Raw genomic sequence first — 19,467 nt, 5'->3', positions numbered from 1 at the left:
AAATCATCAGTGGTATTTTCACGAACACGATAAATAATCGATGGCAACTCGCTTGGCACCTTCTTGGTGGGATGCGATTCCGCCATGTAAGAAACCATCGTTAACCAAATCTAGATTACTTTTTAGGAACAGGCAAGATCTGATGAAACACGAAGCCGTTGGGATGAAGTGGGATCCGCCAATGGGATCAGGCTCGATCAAGTCAGGCACACCAACTTATCGCACTTCTCTGTTTTCTTCGTTGTCTTTTAATCCCCGGTCTGGACCTCTTGGCGCAGCGGTCAGGCACACGATCTTGTCTACCGCGAGGATAGAGCTCACGGTTGCATCATACCATTCCTGCGGCCTCTTGAAGGTTGCTATAAGACCCACACCGATGACGTCGAAGTCCTCATTCCCGAATATACAGCGAACAAGCAACTTAAAAAAACAGCTAAGCTTTCCTATCGAGGGAGCAAGCAAGCGATCAACAAGCGTCCAACGATAGTCCAAGCAACCCAACGAGACTAGCAAGACCAACATGCAGCACTCCTCTAACTCGATGATGGCTCCCAAATCGACGCGCGATGTCATCACGTGGCACGCCTACATGTCCGGCATCAAGGCCGGATCGGTGACAGGGATGGTCGCTGGCGCCGCGGTGCTGTCGGCGAACAAGTATTGGCCAGCCTTCCGTGTCCGACTCGGAGTGAGCGGTAAGACGGCTCTGGCCTTGATGCCAGCGATGGCCGTCTTCTCCTTCGTATCGGAGAACCGCATGCTGGCAGGCGCTCGCAACCCGCAGATGTACCTGGCCGCCATGGACCCCAATTTCGTCGAGCTGCGGGTGCCCAAGCAAGCCTCGCTGAAGATGTACCAACGTGCCGCTAACTACTGATACGATCACCCGTACCGCATGCTCGTGACGGCGGGCGTGCCGCTCGTGGGCGGCATCTTCGCGTACCAGAGCATGAACACGTCGATTCAACGCTCGCAGCAGATCATGCACACGCGCATCTACGGGCAGACGGCGGTGGTGGCGCTACTCTTGGGCTCGATGGCGTTCAGTGACTATATGAAGAAACGTGGCCGCTTTGAGGAGGTGGAGGCGGACGACGAGTAGAGCGCAGGTTGGGGCTGAGACGGCTAGTGGTCATCGTCAGGGGGATGTAGTCCAGTCGACATGGTGCGGAAGAATCTAGGATCGGAACTTGTTTTTCGAGCGAGGTGCATGGGCACCGTTCACATAAATACCTAATATAAACACTGAACTATGAACCCAGTATGGGGGGGGGGAACGCGAGGTGACATACCGCTGGTTTTTGCCGAATAGCTCAAATACAACGTTCTCAAGCGAATGCAGCGACGGTATGGCTCTCCCTGATTCGATTTTGATTGACTGTGAATACGTGCCCTACACCGCCACAGCATCACAAGCGGTTTTGGTAGTCGCATGTTTACTTGCATGCATCATGCTCGCATGCATTGGCTTTGTTGTGTATGAACGTGAGATGCCGATAGTCAAGCGATCGCAGTATCAATTCCTCGTGACAATGCTTCTTGGCGGTGTACTCATGTACGCTAAAACGATGATGAAAGTGCTTATCGGCTTTGTAGTCGTAGATATTATCATCCTAGCGAGTATACGAAGTATTGATACCGATTTGCCAAATAAAGCTGATGGCATCTACCTGTGTATATTTACTTCGTAAGATCTACCGATTGTTAGGTAATTGATATGTTACGGTTGTTCTGCTCTCTTTTCTTCAAGAGACTATCCCCCTTTGGGAAATTACATGTAGCGGATGGGTGGACTTCCATTCGCTGGTTCAAAACCAAGAAATTGGTCGAATGTACTGAAGAATGTGATTCCTATCGGATTAATCATGCATCCTTGATTTCATAGTGATATTCTTCATCATTGTGACCATCGTGTTCGCTGTCATCGTGCTCAGCATCACCTTCGTCACTTTCGTTCTGTGCGTCTTGGGCTTGCAGTGTGAACATGCTGAACATTTGAGTTTCTTGAAAACGATTTATGTAGTCAGCAACCATGGCACTACAACGGCGCTCAGCACCAAGGCGCGTGATCGATCCCCGAGGCGGAGAGGTTTCTGAGGAAGAACAATCTGATTGTTTCCCCGGAGAATCCGTCCCGATGATCATATCTCCATTTTTGTCCGCCATAGCTAAATTACAGATGGATTCAATGTGATGGTGAATCCTTGCACACATAATCTTGCATGCCTCATCTTGTTGAACGGTCGGAAAATCGGGAGCGTCATGCTTTCCAAAAAGCTGCGCCGAATAGGGGTCAAGCTCGTGAACCAACTCGTCACATTCTGGAAGTTTAAGCTCATGGTATGTGATCAGATCTTCGTCGTGCATATGCAAAGCATTCTGATCCATATTCATTTCGATGACGTCTTTCATCGGGCGATCCAACGTTGAAAAGTTTCGTATCGATGCCGAATTGATGGAGACCCGACCAGCAATTAATGGAACAGGTGCCTCTAGGAGCTCGTTGAGCCTAGGTGGTAGCACTGTAATTACTGGGCCGGCCCATTGTAGTGGGTGAAGTAGCGTAATAAGCGCGAGAACACAGGAACTGACGATGTTGACATGATCCGACACCACCAAAACTTTACGCTCGCTACACAAGCACCCGAGCAAAAAGAGCACCTGGTCCACTGATAGGAGACCGAAGAGGGTTGGAGCTGCGTATTCCAGTAGTAAGTGTCTTCGCTCCACGGCCAGACTTGAACTGTGAGGACGGTGGAAAGCCAAATGTGTGACTTGTGGAGAAAGAACCATGCGGCTCCACCCACCCATAGCCGGAATTTCCATCGCCTTCAAGCGTTCCATTACTCCCTGAAACACTTCCACAAAGTCTAGCATCCCCAAAGGTTTCTCCAGCATTGTAGCCAAAGTATCGGATGCCGAGCCTGTTCTGGTCGCTCTCAGCGTCAAACCTTCCCTTCGTTTGTTGTTCCAGAGCACAGCAATTCCATACAAAACCTTGAAAAAGAGGCCGAAGAAGGGATAGGGACTTAGCAAGCACAAACAGCACTGAGTCGGTCCGTCCGAAAACTTCGGAGGATCCTCACGTTTCGACGCTGTAGGGTCAGTGTCATCATTGTCTTCTCTGTCCGGAAACAACGGACAGCGCACGCAAATGGCATAGGTTACTTCCGTTGGATTGCTAGCACTGGCGATTGTCAACACAAAAGTTGAGTTCGGACTTCGGTACGTCCGATGTCGCTCTTGCAGCGAACGTCTGAGCTGCGTAATTGAGAAATCGCTTGTGAGTGGGGGTTCTTCTCCGTATGGAAAGCATATCTCCAGTAAACCTTCAAGCTCTTGGACTTCACCAGCATTGGGTGGATATACACACAAGAGCTTTGACGCTGGGGAAACTTCAACAGGTGGTGGTGTGCTAGCTTTAGGCGAAGCAGGGGGAGGGAGTGGGGGTGTTGATGGCGCGCTTAGCGAAGGAGATCCACCTCGCAGTCCATTGGGCACAAGATTTGATAATAATCCCGTAGCTGCTCGTCTTAGTGGCGATGGTACTCTCGCTTCGTTAACGTTATCCAGAACTGACGGTGATGATCGTTTTAACGGCCACATGCTACCACCATTCGGAGATATTGCTTTCCACTTGCCAGCTGGAGCACTTCTTGGACGACCAGAAACCTCTTCCTGGGCAGCCAAATTGTCTTGCTGCTCAGACTGCTCTAGACACTCCTGGGGATTCCGTGTTCGCGGAACATCCAAAGGTTTGAACCGATCCGTGAATGATAAGCGTGGCTTTGGTTTAGTTTTGGTGGGTACTGGACCAGCAAGCACAACGGCATATTTGAACAAAGCACCGAGGGATGAGTCATCAATGTCAGTGAAAATCTGTCGAGGAGAGTCGTGGTCCACCTGATTGCTATCGTCGGTCTCAGGTCCATTGATCCCTACAGCGGTTACCGCTGATTGTGTGCTCAGCAACGGCATATTTGCTACGCTCGGCTGAAATGGCACGGGTTGCGTTGCTGAAGAGCTACCATCGGTCTGTTTCTCTGCTGGGTCCTCTTGCTCAAACTCAGAAAAATTTCTTTCTGGTGTGCACTCATCTTTTTCGTGCTGAGTATTCTTCGATTCCAAGTCCAATTCCTGGGTTGCGGAAAAGCCAGCTTCAGCGATGATGCGTTTGAGCTTGGCAATTTCCTCGTCAAGCCTTTCGCAGTTACAGCACTCACCATCCTGTTTCTAGCATGCAGCAAATGTAAGAAGCAAAAAGGCGTTGATTAGCAATTTTCAGCCATATTCGTGTGAAGATGCAATACGAAAACGCGCACATTCGGTTTTTCATCGCCGTACAGATGTCTTTTGTAGTGAAGCAGCTGAGTCGTCAACTCCTGCGACCGCAACCTTTCTTCCTCGAGTTGATGTTTTGTTTCCTACAATAATGAACGATCAGTACCAAAGCGTACATGTTTTGACTGACAAGGCATACCCGAAGCCGTCGGCCTAGTTCCTTGTTGACCTTCACATCCAAGTAATGTCCGATGAGTCTTAAAGGCCTCTAGGGCGAGCAGATCACAGCTCTTACCTTGGTTTCCCTCTGAAACCTTCGCTTCCAGTCTCCTGCTGGGCTCGTTGGGTTTCTAGCCACTTCCTCCATGCTGACACAAGATAATCGGTGCGCTGTGCCAGCGCGCGCACGAGTGGCCTGTTTTGTCTTCGCCTCCTCACTCGCTTATCCGTTTCAGCCAAACAAAACGGTTCCTAAGCAAGCAATAAGATGAACTCGACGAGACAATGCAGGAACCATACCTTCTTTTGGACACCACAGTGAGTGAAGCAGCAAAGCAAGATCAAGTATAGCCCTCAGCTTTTGGGTTGTTTGATTTTGTTTTCCTCATGCTTTGGCATACCCTTCCGTGCTTTGGTACATCTAGCTCAACATCAAGCTTCCAAAATCTATCTGAGTTCAACACCAAGGTCCTTCACCATCTTGCCACGCACGACCTCCTATGCATCGGCAATAAGTTTGATGTTAGTGATCTGCCTGAAGTACCTGGCACATTTTTTGAGCAGGAGTATAATATATTACCTGAATGTCGTCAACCTCACTATTTGTAAGGTTGCGGTCCATGTGGCGATACGTGATGCGGTAGCACTTGCTCTTGCGCTGAGTCTTCGGGTGCGTGAACTCGTCCACGACAGCCACCTGTAGCAAATACAAGCGTGAGGACTGACAGTCGTTGGGGTTTTGCATTAGGTGAACTGTAATTGCCCGTACCTGCTCGACCATGTCGCCAGCGATGTCACGCACAATTTCGCACAAGTTGTTCTCGTGGAAGTTGTCGTCGTGCCAGAAGCTCACATCCTTGAAACAAGCGGGGTACTTACTGTAGGGCTTGAACTTGCTGATCTGGCCGTCCTTGAACTGCGAAATGAAGCGCTCGTCTTGGGACCAAAAGAGACGGATGTCGGGGATGTCAAACAGCACCATAGCAAGACGCTCGAGACCAAGTCCGAACGCCCAGCCGACGTTCTCGCCAAGTCCAGCGTTGCGCACGATTTCTTGCTGCAGCACACCACAGCCCAGCACCTCCAGCCAGTCACCGTTGAAGTAAATCTCCAGCTCAAGCGACGGCTCGGTGAACGGGAAGTATGCCTCCACCCAGCGCATCTCCACATCGCCAAAGAGCTCCTTCGCCATGCCTTCCAGCGTCTTCTTCAGCTCTTCCTTGACATGCGCCACCTTCTCCTCCCGAGGTGTCGCCGCATCAAGCTCAGAGAAAATGCGCACGCCCTCCATTTGGTGGAACACCGGGTAGTGGCTCGCATCGATCTCGTCACGACGGTACACGTCGCCCGAAACCAAGAACGACGTGAAGCCCTTCTTCATGGTCGCCACTTCGTGCGCGCTAGTGTGCGCGCGAAGTACGCGGTTCTCATCCACGTAGTACGTGTCCGTGACCTTGCGGCTCACGTGGTCCTTGGGCACGAGCATCGAGTCGAAGCAGTCGTACGTCGTCACCACGGGGTCCAGATCGTCAAAGACCGTGAACTTGGGGGCGCTGCAAGATTAGTAAGACACAAGTCTGTCAGCCAAACCGACTCACCACCACCAACCATCAGAGGCTCAGAGCATTGCCAGAGCCCGACGCACCCGTGAGTCTGGTGCAGGTCGTCGAAGTAGCCCTCGATCTTGGTCTTGATGATGTGCAGCGGGTGGTTCGGCTGGCGGTGCAGGTTCACGCCGATCTTGGCTGCGATGGACTCGCCCACGTTGCAGTACGGGTCGCGGTTCTTCATCCACTCCAGCTCTGCAGCAGCAATAGCATTGGCAACAAGGCGGTCAGTCAATCCGTCGGGTGTGTCAATGGCGCACCCACGCCATTATCTCCACGAACCGGAGCCGCTTGTGGCCAGCGCGCGGGCTGCGCACTTGTTGACATTCTGCAGCGCGCTCGGGCGTCTCGTCATGGCGGCGCATCGCGCGCCGAAGCCCTGGGCCGCTCGGCGCATCATGATCTTCTGGGCCTGCTGGTCTCTCGTGATCTGCGGCGGTGGACGCGCGACAAAATATGGTGTGGCGCACGCGAGAAGCCTATGCATACGCATATGTGTATATTTATGATCTAACTCAGTTTCTGAAGGCGAAGTTGCATAGAACGGCCGTCATGTTGTCCGCCTGGTCGCCGAAGTAGCTGGCGGCGCGTTGAAGGTTGACGTCCATCAGCGAGGACACCACGGCGTCCACGGGAGCGAACTCGGTGGACACTACTTCGCTTTGCTGCCGCAAGCTCTTGTTATCGTTTGCAGTACACAGGAAAGAGTGCAGGTCACGGAACGCCCAGTTGTCCCAGACCCCGTCGGACGCCACCAGCAACATGAACGTGTGCTCGCTCGGCTCCTCGCTGCTGCTGTTCGAGGCGCAGCTCATTCTGTCTTTGTCTGCGTCGTCGTAGTTGTGCGAATCTTGGTTGTCTAGCGAGTGAGTGGCGAGTCGAAGGTGTCTGGCCACGACCCACTCGAGTGACAACTCCGTCACGGTCGGATCGCAGCTGACGCCGTAGCTGTGCATGTGGAAGTCCCCGAGCGAACGAGTGAACGCCAGCGCATCCGGGAACAGCGAGGTGAATGGCGTTGCAACCACTGTTGCCCATTCATCGCGAACGTTCTTGTAGTAGTCGCCTCTTGGGTTCCGGTGCAGCTCGCCGTTGTTGGCCAAGGTGAAGACGGGGAGTCGTCGGCTTTTCGGCTCCGTGCTGTCGTACACGAAGCGCAGAGCTGGCAATGCAGCATCTAGTGAACTGCGTCGTGTAGACCGAGCGCGGAAGAACTCGGTGGCGCTTTCGGGACTGTGGTTGCCCGAGAGTATCAATATATTGGACCTTGGCGTGTGGTTGTTGCCTTCGCTCGAGTCATCATTCAGCTGCTCGTTCTGCCGGAGCACATCCGCGCCATCATTTCCGTGAACTTTCACGTCATCCGCGCGCATTGCAGGCCGGGTCGAGATCATCAGCGCCGCCGAGTCGCCCACATTCGCTAAATACATTCGGCCGTTTAACACCACCACGACCGTCGCCGTGGTACCGCCACGGACGCTGGCAACCGTCCCGGTGTGCCAATTGTGACGCACCAAGAACCCGTCGGGCTGGTGCTCCTCCACGAAGTGGCCCGCTCGCTCGTAGAGGTCGCGCAGCATGTACTTGAGGACTTGGTGGCACGAAGCAAACAACTCGTGGAAAAAACCCTCCGGGTCTCGCTGCAGCCGCGCGTAGTCCTCGTGCGAGTAGCCCTGGAACTGCGCCTCGAAGTACCGTTTGGCTGCTGTGGCCACGTCTCGGCCCGTGTCTCTGCCATGGCCGTCGAAGAGACCCACCACCAAGGCGGCGTTCTTGGGATCGTAGAAGGTGAAGAACGCGTCCTGGTTCTCGCGGTTGGCGGTGGCCCCGATGTTGCTGATCCCGCTCACAGCCACGTTCACGCCCAGCCCGGAGTCTCCCCACTGCGACTGGAAGCACACGGGGTGCGTGGCTCGCGAGCTGGAGGTCATGGTGCGTCGTCACCTGCGGGGCTTGGTCCAACGTCGTGCCAGTGTATCGGCGATTGAAAAGTGAATGCTGCAGACTCGGCTGCAGCAGTTATCGCGGGCGTGTTCCGCCCTTCTTCTTGGGGATGTTGAAGTGGGCCGCCCAAGCGGCACTCGCCGCGTTGTGTATCTGCTTCTGGATTGCTGGGCTGAGCACCTTGACGTGCTTGCAGCGCGATCAGTTGGCGCTCTGCAACGACGAACTATTCAATAACGCCCGCTGCAGCTCTGCGCTGCCGACAGCACGTCTTGGAGCAAAAACGTTTTCATATTGACACGAGTCTATCTACAGAAGTCTGTCTACGCGGAGGCGTTGACCTTGCTCTTGATGTAGTGCAGCAGCACGGCGCCGGGGCGCTGCTCGAAGCCCTGCAGCGTCTCGTGGCTCGAGAGCACCTGGTCGCCGTTGAGGCGGTTCAGCAGGGTCACGCAGACCACCGCGACGGGGATGCGGAGCTTGTGGCAGAAGCCGGCCATGCAGCGCGCCTCCATCTCGATGTTGCGCACGCCGGCGTCCGACAGCTTCTGCAGGAAGGCCATCTTGTCCTCGAGCGTGTACTCGCAGATGGCGCCGTCCAGGCGGCCCTGGCCCTCGTAGAAGTCGTTGCAGCTGAGCGTCTTGCCCACCGCGTAGGGCAGCCCCACCTCCTTGGCGGCGGTGATGATCTCGTCGCGCACCTCGGGCGAGCAGATGGAGGGGCGCTGCACGGTGGCGCCGAGCACGGCCACCTCGTCCACGGACTGCATCCTGTTGTTGACGCCCTCGGACGTGATGACGACGGTGCCCGGCTCGACGCCGATGCCGCCGCTCGTGCCCATGCGGATGTACGTGGCGCCGTGGGCGCCCGCGTACTCGAGCAGCTTGGTGACCTCGTGCAGCAGGATGGAGATGGAGGGCATGCCGATGCCGTGGTTGGCCACGAGCACGGGGCCCACCTTGAACAGCGTGTAGCGCGACGTGCTGCCGATGGGAGACAGCTTGTAGCCGTAGGGCGTGGCGATGCCCAGCTCCTTGGCCACGGCGTGCGCGAAGTTGGTCATGCGCTCGGCGCTGCCGCCCGTGATGAAGAACTTGACGTCGCCGAAGGTGGCGGCCACCTGCTGCCGCTCCTCCTGCGAGCACGTGAGGCCGATGTGGAACAGCACGTCCGAGTGCATCTCGCGGATGTGGCTGTTCTGCACGTGCGCCAGCGGGGCGGCCGTGGCGACTGCGTCCATGTTGGGAGCCATCTTTCTTGACGAGAGAGGACGGTGGAAGACTTGAGCTTGATGGGGAGAATTGGATACTGCTGCTGCCGCTGGTGGTGCGCCATCGCCGGCTAAGACGCAGAGGTACGCGGTCGATGGCCTGGGACAGACTCGGCCAAGTTGCCTTTTGCACAAGTACAACCATGCATGCGCGCTGCGCACCGGATTGATGCTTTGATCGAGACTAACGGCGCGGAATGATAGCAGCGCCAATGCTATAGTCGGGGCGACGGTAAGTATAGCGTCGACGCCGCTTCAACGTGAAGCGCTGCAGACGAATAGAGCCGCCAAGTTGCGGCTTTATTGCGGCCTGCAAGCATGCGCGGCGCCTGTCCTACCGGTAGCGACTGTAACAGCCGCCATCATGCGCAGCATGGCGGCCTCGCTGAGGTGACGCGTGTCGGGTTAGTATCGCGGTGCTCGCGCGTCACCAGAGACGCTGCGCGAGAAGGAAGAGAAGAGAAAGTGAGAGAGCAACAATCGTACAGTCCGATCTGGGATTGAGATTCGGCTCCATGGGCATCGATCGGCCTCTTCACTCGCCGAAGTTTTCGTACATGTTCATGGCCTCTGCCTCCACTGCGCGCCAGGTCGACTCCAGCGCGAGCTGAACCTTCACCAGTCGCCCGGCCAGCGCCATGAACGGGTCGTCCAGCGCTCGCTCCTCCCAGAAGCCGTACTCGGGCTTCTCGATGTGCATGACGTCGACGTCTGCGAGGCGGTCGAGCCCCGACCCCAGGCTCACGCCGACGGCGACCAGCGTGCCTACCCGGAAGGCCCACCAGAAGTCCTCCGAGCTGTAGTACAAGTAGCTCGTGGACAGCATCCAGCAGAGCACCTCCACCATCGACCGGAGCCAGTGCTCCTGCCAGTTCCGTCGCACCTGCGTGAACCGCGACTGCAGGGTCAGCCCCACGCGTCGCGTCGGCAGCCACAGGCAGCAGAACTCCGCTGTCACCACGAACGCCACGCCCGTGCAGGCCGTCAGCAGCGCGAAGAACTTGACGTCGTGGAAGTTCTCCCACAGCGAGCGCACCGCCACGACGCCGAGGTAGCCGAACACCAGGTTCTTGATGAGCGTGATCTCCTGGCCGTCCGTCGGTGCCTTGCCGTTCTTGGGCACGTCGAAGCCCAGCCGCTGCAGCAGGTCGCCGCCTCCCGACTGGTTGCGGATGACGCGCGCCAAGCCGCGCACGAACTGCAGCACGACCTCGTCGCACACGGACATGACGGCGCCGACGAAGGTGCCGACCTGCAAGGCCAGCAGCACGTCGCCGTAGAGCGAGTACGTCGCGTACGTGACGCTGGCCCAGCAGACCACCTCCAGGAAGGACTGCAGCGTCTTGGTGGCCCAGTTGAAGCGCACGTCCGTGAAGCGCTGCACCAGCGCGCGCGCCACCAGCGGCGCCATGCGCACGGGGAAGCTGCCGCAGAAGCGCAGCACGGACTCGGACAGCGTGTCGGCGCTAGGCATGAACTTGCCGTAGAAGTCGCTGTCGCTCAGGATCTCCTGGGTGGCGTCGTCGCCCGGGTACAGGATCTCGTACTCGCTCTCCGAGTCGCTGCTCTCCGCCGACTGCCCAGCAGGAAAAGGAAGCACAAAGGTCACTGCCGCCGCCGCTGCTGCTGCTGCTACGAGGCTCAATCAAGGGCGCACCTCGGCGGACTTCTGCGCGTCTGTGTTCTCGTCATTGCGGGCCGCGGCGTCAAGCAGCGCCACTGCCTTCTCCGCCATCGTTTGCTGTCTCCTGGCAGGTTGCATGAGGAAGACGTTGCAACTGAACTTGTGACGCTTCGCAGTAAACCTTGAGAACATTCTGGGCATAATAAGACTCAATGCAAACGCAACGAAATGATTGCTGCTCTTTCGTGTTCGGCTCCTCACAGTGCAGAGAGCTGGCCAATGATGGCCAATGTCAATGCTTCAAGCTCTTCCCTCTAGAATTGCATAACATTAGGTTTTGGAGGTTATAGGATGACACCCGTTCCTTATTCACGCCCTCGTCTGTATTGCCAAAGGTAAAACAGCAACGTGAATAGGACACGAGGTACTCCTAGTTCTATGGCCCCTGCTAACTAGTGAAGCCGCAGCTACTGCAATCTAGGCTGTCGTTAGCTAGTCATCAAGTTTGTCGTTATGGTGCACTGGATTTCTGGCTGGTCATCAGCTTTACGTTATGCTCAGCTTGCTTTTCGTTATGCACACGATTTGTTGTCGCAGTCTCACGTTTGCCATTATTGACTGCGACCAGTTGGTGCTGAAACTGCTAGCTTGGACAGGCTGGAAATTTCCTCCACTACACTGCCCCCCCTAGCCTAGTCTATAATAGCTAGTGGCGATTCGACTAGACAATTACACCGGGTTATATACCAGGTGTAACGGGCCAGTGTACCCATGCCTATGCTGTGTAACAACTGCTACAGGTGCAACGTGTTGAAGTTGAACTTACGGAATTGTTTCGGAGTTAATATTAGACCGTTTAGTTTCGGAAGTGGCGTAAAATAATTTTACATTGCTGAGTGACATGGTAGCATAATCCATAAGGATTGAAGAAAATGTTTGATTTTGGTAAAAGTATGCATCCACATTTATTGATATTTGGACTGGTAGTCCTTCCACTTGCGCACATTGGCGTCTTGTTTTTGACTGTATTGGTCAAGGAGAACCTTGAATTTTTTTGGCTAGAGATGTCAGCGGCTCCCACGAGTCTTCTACAGACTTCAAGCCTTTCCAGCTTACTAGGACCCAATAGCCTTTGATTGTAGTGCTCCAGCGATGCTTTTCAGCTCACTAATGACCAAAATGATGCCTTGGGAGGCCACGTGCTCGAGGATTTCCTTGGTAACGTGAAGACTACTGTCCGCATAGAGCTTTAGACGTGATGCATGCACATCGAACTCATCCCCTGTCACTAAATGACGGATTCGGAAGGAGTGAGCGTCCGCTCGGACCACTTTGTACGGCCCTTGCCACGTGACGAGAAGCTTGTTACCCTTTTTCTCATCGACGCGTGAGCGTAGCACGTAGTCACCCACGTCGAAGTTTACCATGTTCTCCCCTCGCTCCTTTTTCTTGTTGAGGAACCTCTGTTTGAGGCGCTGGTCAGCAATGGGGTGATGCATTGCGCACAGGCTGGTTCGCAACTCTGCCAGATACTTGTCAATCTCCTCTGTGTTGTTCGGCAGTGTGACCAACTTTGGGTAGAATTCAGCGAGGGGTGACGAACATGGTAACCCAGTAAATAGTCCTACAGGTGTTCGATTGCCGAGTGAAGGTAGAGCCGTATGGTTCAAGCTGACTTGAATTAATGGTACTAGATAGATCCAATCTTTCGTCGACACTTTGTACTCTAGAGTCATGACTCGTAGTACCTGAAGCATGTCGCGATTGACGCGCTCAACAGATCCGTTGATCCAAGGGCTGTATGCCAAAGTAAAGTTTTGCTGGCTGTTGAGCCTTCTGGAAAGCTCTGTCACCACTTCGTTTTTGAAGTGGCTGCCGTTGTCACTCACCCACACTGGTGGGGCTCCAAATCGGCTATGCCAGTCGAGGATGGCTGCAGTGGCGACAGCACTGTCCGCTGCATCGCACACTACCAGCTCACAGAAATGCGTTGCGTGGTCCTTTAGCACCAATAGGTACTTACTATCATCAAAGGATTCGCCTAAGGACAAGAAATCCCAAGGTAGGATTCCGTTTCGTTCATTGCACTCAATAGTTTCGCCCACGGGCGACGAATCATCTTTCCTCCCTTTATCTGTGGACACAACATCCACGTCGACACGAATGTCTGTACGACGCTCCGTAGGTCAGGGATGTGAAAAACTCGACGCAGGTGGTTTACCATAGCCTGCTTGCCGCGGTGGCCCTGGGCCCCGCAGTGAGAGATCACACAGAGACGCTGAGTGAGGTCTGTGCATGCTCGAGGGACCCAGATTCGCTGGTCAACTCGTAACACACAGTACTTGTCACTAACTACACCTACAGGGGCCTGGTGTTGCTGTTGTGCCGCCCTGAATTTGGCCAGGGTTGGCCACGTGAAACCATCGTCGTCTAGGGGCCGCAGGGCTTGCTGGCCGGGTGACTTCGTCAATGGTCGCTGCTTCTTCGTCTTCTTTTGAGTGAAACGCTTCAGCTTGACCACAGTCGTTGGCTGGCCGGCCCACCTTGAGAGCATGTCGGCCCAAACGTTGGCTGTTCCGTCAATGTGCTCGATAATAAAGCGGTAGGGCATCAGCTTCAGCGCCCATTGAAGAAGTTTTCAGCGTATGTACTTTTTGATGCTCGTGTGAGGGGCGAATACGTGAATTAAGTTTCGGTGGTCACAGAATAGACGAATCGGTCTTGCGCGCAGCAGTAGATAATCTAGCTTCTCACAGGCTACCACAATAGGATAGGCCTCTTTCTCAATAACGGCCCTGTTTAGCTGAGAGCCCTGGAAGGTCCCACTCAAACACGTGAGCAGCTGATGCTTCTGTGTCGTGATTGAAACCTTCGGTGCAAAATCCTTCACCTGGGCGAGGATGACCGAGAAGCCGATATCAGAGGTGTCGGTGAAAACGCAAGTCATAGCCGCATCATCAGGCAGAGACAGAGTGCTGGATGTCGCCAGTAAATTCTTCACGTGATCGTATGCATCTCGCTCTACTCCAGACAACTCAATCGAAATTCCAGCAGCTACACGCTTTGTGCGTTTGTTGTTGCGGAAGGCGTCATCAAGTCGCCGCTGGAGCGGCTCGACAACACAAGCATAGTCTGCTATAGACTCTCGCATCCAGTTAGCTGCACAAAGAAATTGTTGCAACTGGCCGGCGGTGGCCGGGTGCGGCATCGAACGCAGGGAGTCGATCCTCTCTGGGTCATAGCTGTTGATAATACGACTGCACCATCTCACAGATTGTTGATACAAACTCCTCTTTTTCGCGCTGAGCTTCAGCCCAAATGGCGTCACCAAGTCAAAGAATTGCTCTAACTTCAACAAGTAGGTGTCGATATCATCGGCAAAGCATCGATTCAGATAATAAGGCCGTGTTCGTTGAGAAGGTAATACGTATTATCTGGGGATAATGCATATTATGTTCTGAAAAACACGCTGAAAGATAATGCGTATTATCCCCACATAATATGCGTTTTCTCAGATTAGCCTTTTTGGTGATCTATGAAATCCATACTGATATTATGCTGAAAGGGCGCGGCGTGACCATTCCGCAAAAGCAGCTCGAGGGGGAAGCTCCACGAAGGAGGAAGTATCGATGAAGTTTTTGTGGGACCTGGACATGGAGAAGCATCTGCTGGACTTGGTGATGGTGGCGAGAGGGAGTGGGGGGGAGGAAGGGCCATAAGAAGAAGGCTTGGCACCGCATTGATGAGGCAATGAAGACTCGTTTTAACCGTGATATGCAAGGTTGGTTACTTGTCCCGGGTTTTTGTTGTTCCGAGTGAAGATTGCTTACAATGCCTACGTTTTCATTCGCCAGGCAAATACCAGACCAAATACCAGCGTCTAATGGCTCAGTACAAAACCTACCGCTTCGTGTGCAACCTGAGTGGGGCTGGCGTTGACCCCAAGTCGCACCGAGTGTGTAGTGGGTCTAACTTGACTCACTACTTTAGCTTACACGTTGCGCAACGTGTACGAGGAAGCGTAAGTACTTCGTAATTACTTAGGTTAATTATATTTGAATACACAAATATAAGTTAAATAAGAAGGGATTCCAAGTGACTTAGATTAGGTAAAATGAGAACTGTATTGCTTGTAAATTGATCTTCCTCTAACATCTGCTAAAACTGTTTATCATCTATGAAAGGGTTGACAGCGGCTGGCTGTCAGAGCCCCGCTAATATGCATGACTCTGATTGGTAGAAAGATGCTGCTTTCTACCAATAGGATCTTTGGGTAGGTGTGGACCACTCATTGTGGTGACCCACTTCAATGTATCCATTGGTGTGATTTACACCAATGTGAGGAAGTATCTAAAACTTTTAACAGATATCTTATCTGTTAAAAGTCACAAGTGGCTTGTAGCCACTTGTGCGTGTAACCCCGTTACACCATCCCCCCTTAAGGTTAGACGCGCGGGGTCTCCGCACGTCAATCTTCGGAATTGACCATTCGTGAATTCTCCGCGTTTGGAGAAGAAATCCGCGCTCATTCAACGATGAGCGCGCCTCAGAAGAAGTCCACAAAGTCGGTGGGGAGTCATCTCTCCATCGACGACTACTTCGAACGCCAGAAGGCGAAGTACGGCGACGTCGTCGACTTCGACGACGACGATGAAGACATGGAGGGCGAGGAGGACTCGCCCTCAAAGCGTAAAGACTCAGTGTCGAGCGAATCGCTCGACCCTCACGCCAAGAACGTTCGCCCGCGTGAAGGGGACAAATCGGACGCTTCGAGTTCGAAGCGTTCGCGTACTGAGAGCAATACCCCACTCGCTTCCGCTGGGGCTCTCAGTACTCCGCGCGCTGCTGCTGCAGCGCGTGATGTCAAAGCTCAAGGCTCTCCGCGCGCTGCGCCTGCAGCGCGCGATCCATGGATGCCGTCCGCGTCCGAGATCGCGGACCGGTATGGGAACTCGGTACCTCCGAATGAGGTGCCGCTGTACGTATACAGCACCATCAAAGATGACGCTGTGGCTGCCGAGCTGCACTTTGACGCGGAAACGCATCAAAGGCGCGATTACTACATCGGACTCTTTCATGAGCTCCGATGGTTTCAAAGCAAGAAGACCTCTTCTCGCAGCAAAGTGCCCGAATGACAGGCACTTTGTCAAAGCTGGAATGCTTTTGTTGAGAACTTCAACAAGAAACCGAGTGCTTACCGTGATCGGATTAAGCAAGCGCGTGATCGCTTCGAGACGTACTCGAAGCGTGGAAAGCTGGAGCAACTTCATGTTGCTGCTGAGGAGGCAAATGTGCCGTGCGCTGTGCCCGAGGGCTTTCAGTGCACGAAGTGCTTCGCAGGCGCGGTCCGCTTGAGCGACCGCGACCTGAACGGGTACACGTCGTTCCGTGTGCCCGAGAGTCTCAAAGAGCTCCGTGCTAAGTTCTTAACACGTGAGGGTTCGGGCGGTAGCGATGACCGCAGCGCTCGCACTACTTCCGCTGCGCCAGCGCGTACTGCTCTTCGTACGCCCTCACCATTTCCGGAACGTCCTTCAGCAAGACGTTCCGCGGCTCCCATGTATCTTGATGGGGAGGAAATCCTCTCCAACGAATACGAAAACGAGCCCCTTGAGGGTTCGTTTTCGGGATACTATGGTCAACAATCCGCTCAACAATCCAGCGGGTTGAGCCGCGGGCGTCACGGATCGGCGGTGGCGGGGGTGGGAACACGCCCCGGGTATGATCTGCCCCGGGCTGATCAGTATGCGCCTCTCCACGACCGGGTGACCGCCGTGGAGCGTCTGCAGGGCGCTGAGTTCGCCGCCCTGAAGCAGGAGCTGGCGAACCAGAAGGCCCAAGTCGCGGCGGTCTCGCAGACCGCCTCGAATATCCAGGTCGAGTTGGGGACCTAGATGAAGGTGTTGCTCCAGCGCGTCCGCGCGCTGGAGGAGAGGCTGCTCGTCGCCGAGGCCAAGTCCTCCGCTTCTGCCTCAGCTCCTGCCGAGGCTTCGGGTCAGCCGAGCTAGATGGCTCGTGCTGCAGGTATGGCTTCAGCCGTCCGACGTAAAAGGTCGGATGGAGGCGCATGCTAGACGGAATGTCTAGCGTGTATGCGTTGCCGTGCCGTGCCAACACAGTGAACGGCCCGATGAAGCGCGGAACAAGCTTGCTTGCTCCGAAATCCGAAACTGCATGTCTAGGCAGGTTTTGTGTAGCTAACAAAACTAATGAACCAACTTTAAATTCATTTGTGTTGCCTCTGCCCGCATTGTCTGCGTTCAGCTTCTGTTGATCAACAGAAGCTGCTATTGTGTCTTGGACAAACCGAATTACGGCTTGTCTTTTGGTGATGAAACTGATTGCATCCGAGCTGAAGTCATTCAGCTCGCTCTCCGCTAGAGGCCCGGTCTCTGCGTGGTTCTTCGCGGTGTCTGCACCCTGCGCAGACCCGTGGTCCTTGTCCTTGTTGTTGGAGGAGTCTGCGCCCTGTGCAGACTCATGTGGTTTGTTCATTGTTGCAGCTGACACTGTGGAAGTGTCAGCGGTTTTCTGCGGCTGCTGTATTGCAGTCGTAGATCCTCCCCCACTTAAAGTGGGAGCCATCACTCCGAGTAAACTCGGTAGACGTGGATGCCGCATGGTATTCACGTAGAACGGTGTATGCCCGGTCGAGGCATGCACTGAGTTTTTGATGGCAAACTCTGCCATCGATAAGCACTCGCTCCAGTATTGGAACGAGTGAGCGTAGCTCTTCAACATATCGACGAGCACGCGATTCACGCGCTCGGTTTGACCGTCCGTCTGCGGATGATCCGCAGTCGACATGGAAAGCTGGCTCCCAAGAAGTGTAAACACTTCTTGCCACAAGTGCGCTGTGAAGCGCGGGTCTCTGTCCGACACGATGTCGGACGACATGCCATGGTGGTTGAACACCATGTCGACGAACAGACGGGCTGTCTGCTTCGCGGTCACCTCTGCCGGCACCGCAGCAAGATGTACCATCTTGCTGAAGCGGTCGACGAAGAGGTATTCCCTCCGCTGTCCGGGGGAAGACCAAAGATGAAGTCCAAAGACATGGACTTCCAACACTCCGACGGAGTCGGTAGTGATTGTAACGGAGCCTGCGCGAACGGCGCAGGCTTTACGCGTTGGCATACCTCGCAAGCACGGATGTACTTGCGCACTCACTTATACTGGTGGTGCCAGTAGAAGTCGCGCGTGAGAAGGACATATGTCTTCTCACGTCCGAGATGTCCCGCAGTCGGGGCGTCATGATATTCGTACATGATCCTGAGTCGCAGGTCATGGTCATTCGACACGACAACGCGGACCGCGTTGTCGTTGACTGCATTATAAAGAAGCAGTCCGTCGTGCACACGAAAGCGGTGTGCACGCGCTCGAAGGTGCTTGGGCAGCTTCTGACGGGACTTGTCAGAAGGCGCTGTGCCATAGGCCAGCAAGAGCTTCGCGTCCGCGTCGTGCGCGTACGCGGCCTTCACATCATCCAACAGGGACGATGTGGGTTTGCTCGATCGCATGACGTCAATGGCATTGACGTCGGCAGCTTCCGCGTAGTCCGGCCGACGTGATAACACGTCGGCCACTACATTCAATCTTCCGGGTTTGTATTCGACCCGGAAGTTATACTCCGCAAAGAATGAGAGCCATCTCGCCATTCTTTGTGATATGTGTGGCGACTTCACTGCGGTGCGCAGTGAAGCATGGTCGGTGTAGACCACAAATGGTCTACTCCCAAGCAAATACACTCGGAACTTTGCGAGTGCATACTTCATGGCAAGGAGTTCCTTGTCATGCACCGGATAGTTGCGCTCAGCTGGCTTCAGCTGACGCGATTGATAGTAGACGACACGATCACGGCCCTCGTGATCGTGCTGCATCAACGCGCATCCGATCGCGAAATCGGATGCGTCACACACTACGTGAAATGGGCGATCTTGGTCAGCCACTGCCAAGATCGGCGCCTCAGTCAAGCCCCGCTTGACTGCATCGAATGCCTTTTGGCAATTGCCGTCCAATCCCACACAGCTTCTTTCTTAAGAAGTTGTGACAGCGGGCGGATCTTGCCCGCATAATCCTCCACGTACTTGCGCAAGTACGTGGCCAAGCCAAGGAACTGCCTCCGTTCCTTGACACTTGAAGGCGTTGGCCATTCATTGATCACTCTGACCTTTTCTGGGTCAGGGCGAACACCATTCTTCCCTACGAGACACCCGAGGACGGGTATCTCGCTCGCCCTGAAGATACACTTCTTCAGGTTCGCGTAGAGCTTATGCTTTCGCATAAGCTCAAGTAGCTTCCGGAGATGCACCCTGTGCATCTCTACGTCGGTCTTCCCGTCCACAGCTCGGCTGTGGATGAACACATCATCGAAGTAGCTCGGCGCGAAGTCGCGCACCGAGCGCAACAAGTGCGTTACGCACCTGTTGAAAGTCGCAGGGGCGTTCTTAAGCCCCTGTGGCATTACTAGCCATTCCCAGAGCATGCCGCTTGGCGTGCTCACTGCCGTGAGAGGGATATC

At 54.5% G+C, this 19,467-nt stretch overlaps 7 protein-coding genes across 7 annotated transcripts; 2 read left to right on the top strand and 5 right to left on the bottom strand.

Moving 5' to 3' along the window:
* Nucleotides 1-520: 520 nt before the first annotated feature.
* Nucleotides 521-877, top strand: IUM83_14039 (Ubiquinone biosynthesis protein COQ7; the record flags this gene model as incomplete). The annotated part of the gene is made up of 1 exon (XM_067938754.1): nucleotides 521-877. The coding sequence occupies one exon, from the start codon at nucleotides 521-523 to the stop codon at nucleotides 875-877; it is 357 nt and encodes a 118-aa protein (XP_067787472.1).
* Nucleotides 878-895: 18 nt separating this feature from the next.
* Nucleotides 896-1,102, top strand: IUM83_14038 (Ubiquinone biosynthesis protein COQ7; the record flags this gene model as incomplete). Its single annotated transcript, XM_067938753.1, has 1 exon — nucleotides 896-1,102. The coding sequence occupies one exon, from the start codon at nucleotides 896-898 to the stop codon at nucleotides 1,100-1,102; it is 207 nt and encodes a 68-aa protein (XP_067787474.1).
* A 2,611-nt stretch (nucleotides 1,103-3,713) lies between these two features.
* IUM83_14037 (phenylalanine-trna ligase) lies at nucleotides 3,714-4,819 on the bottom strand (the record flags this gene model as incomplete). The annotated part of the gene is made up of 6 exons (XM_067938752.1): nucleotides 3,714-3,809; nucleotides 3,904-4,233; nucleotides 4,323-4,424; nucleotides 4,481-4,510; nucleotides 4,577-4,722; nucleotides 4,801-4,819. The coding sequence occupies 6 exons, from the start codon at nucleotides 4,817-4,819 to the stop codon at nucleotides 3,714-3,716; spliced, it is 723 nt and encodes a 240-aa protein (XP_067787467.1).
* Nucleotides 4,820-4,947: 128 nt separating this feature from the next.
* On the bottom strand, nucleotides 4,948-6,507 carry IUM83_14036 (Phenylalanine-tRNA ligase; the record flags this gene model as incomplete). Its single annotated transcript, XM_067938751.1, has 5 exons — nucleotides 4,948-4,998; nucleotides 5,081-5,197; nucleotides 5,270-6,053; nucleotides 6,146-6,302; nucleotides 6,390-6,507. The coding sequence occupies 5 exons, from the start codon at nucleotides 6,505-6,507 to the stop codon at nucleotides 4,948-4,950; spliced, it is 1,227 nt and encodes a 408-aa protein (XP_067787466.1).
* Nucleotides 6,508-6,622: 115 nt separating this feature from the next.
* IUM83_14035 (Uridine phosphorylase) lies at nucleotides 6,623-8,038 on the bottom strand (the record flags this gene model as incomplete). The annotated part of the gene is made up of 1 exon (XM_067938750.1): nucleotides 6,623-8,038. One exon carries the CDS (start codon nucleotides 8,036-8,038, stop codon nucleotides 6,623-6,625), a length of 1,416 nt encoding a protein of 471 aa, XP_067787469.1.
* Nucleotides 8,039-8,374: 336 nt separating this feature from the next.
* On the bottom strand, nucleotides 8,375-9,304 carry IUM83_14034 (uridine phosphorylase; the record flags this gene model as incomplete). The annotated part of the gene is made up of 1 exon (XM_067938749.1): nucleotides 8,375-9,304. The coding sequence occupies one exon, from the start codon at nucleotides 9,302-9,304 to the stop codon at nucleotides 8,375-8,377; it is 930 nt and encodes a 309-aa protein (XP_067787468.1).
* A 553-nt stretch (nucleotides 9,305-9,857) lies between these two features.
* On the bottom strand, nucleotides 9,858-11,057 carry IUM83_14033 (F-box protein; the record flags this gene model as incomplete). Its single annotated transcript, XM_067938748.1, has 2 exons — nucleotides 9,858-10,898; nucleotides 10,980-11,057. The coding sequence occupies 2 exons, from the start codon at nucleotides 11,055-11,057 to the stop codon at nucleotides 9,858-9,860; spliced, it is 1,119 nt and encodes a 372-aa protein (XP_067787517.1).
* Between the last annotated feature and the right edge of the window lie 8,410 nt (nucleotides 11,058-19,467).

The sequence above is a fragment of the Phytophthora cinnamomi genome (assembly GCF_018691715.1).
Source record: "Phytophthora cinnamomi strain GKB4 chromosome Unknown Contig60, whole genome shotgun sequence".
In the NCBI taxonomy this organism is placed as follows: domain Eukaryota; phylum Oomycota; class Peronosporomycetes; order Peronosporales; family Peronosporaceae; genus Phytophthora; species Phytophthora cinnamomi.
Note: the sequence above shows the minus strand (reverse complement) of the source record. Positions and strands in the feature narration are given on the sequence as shown.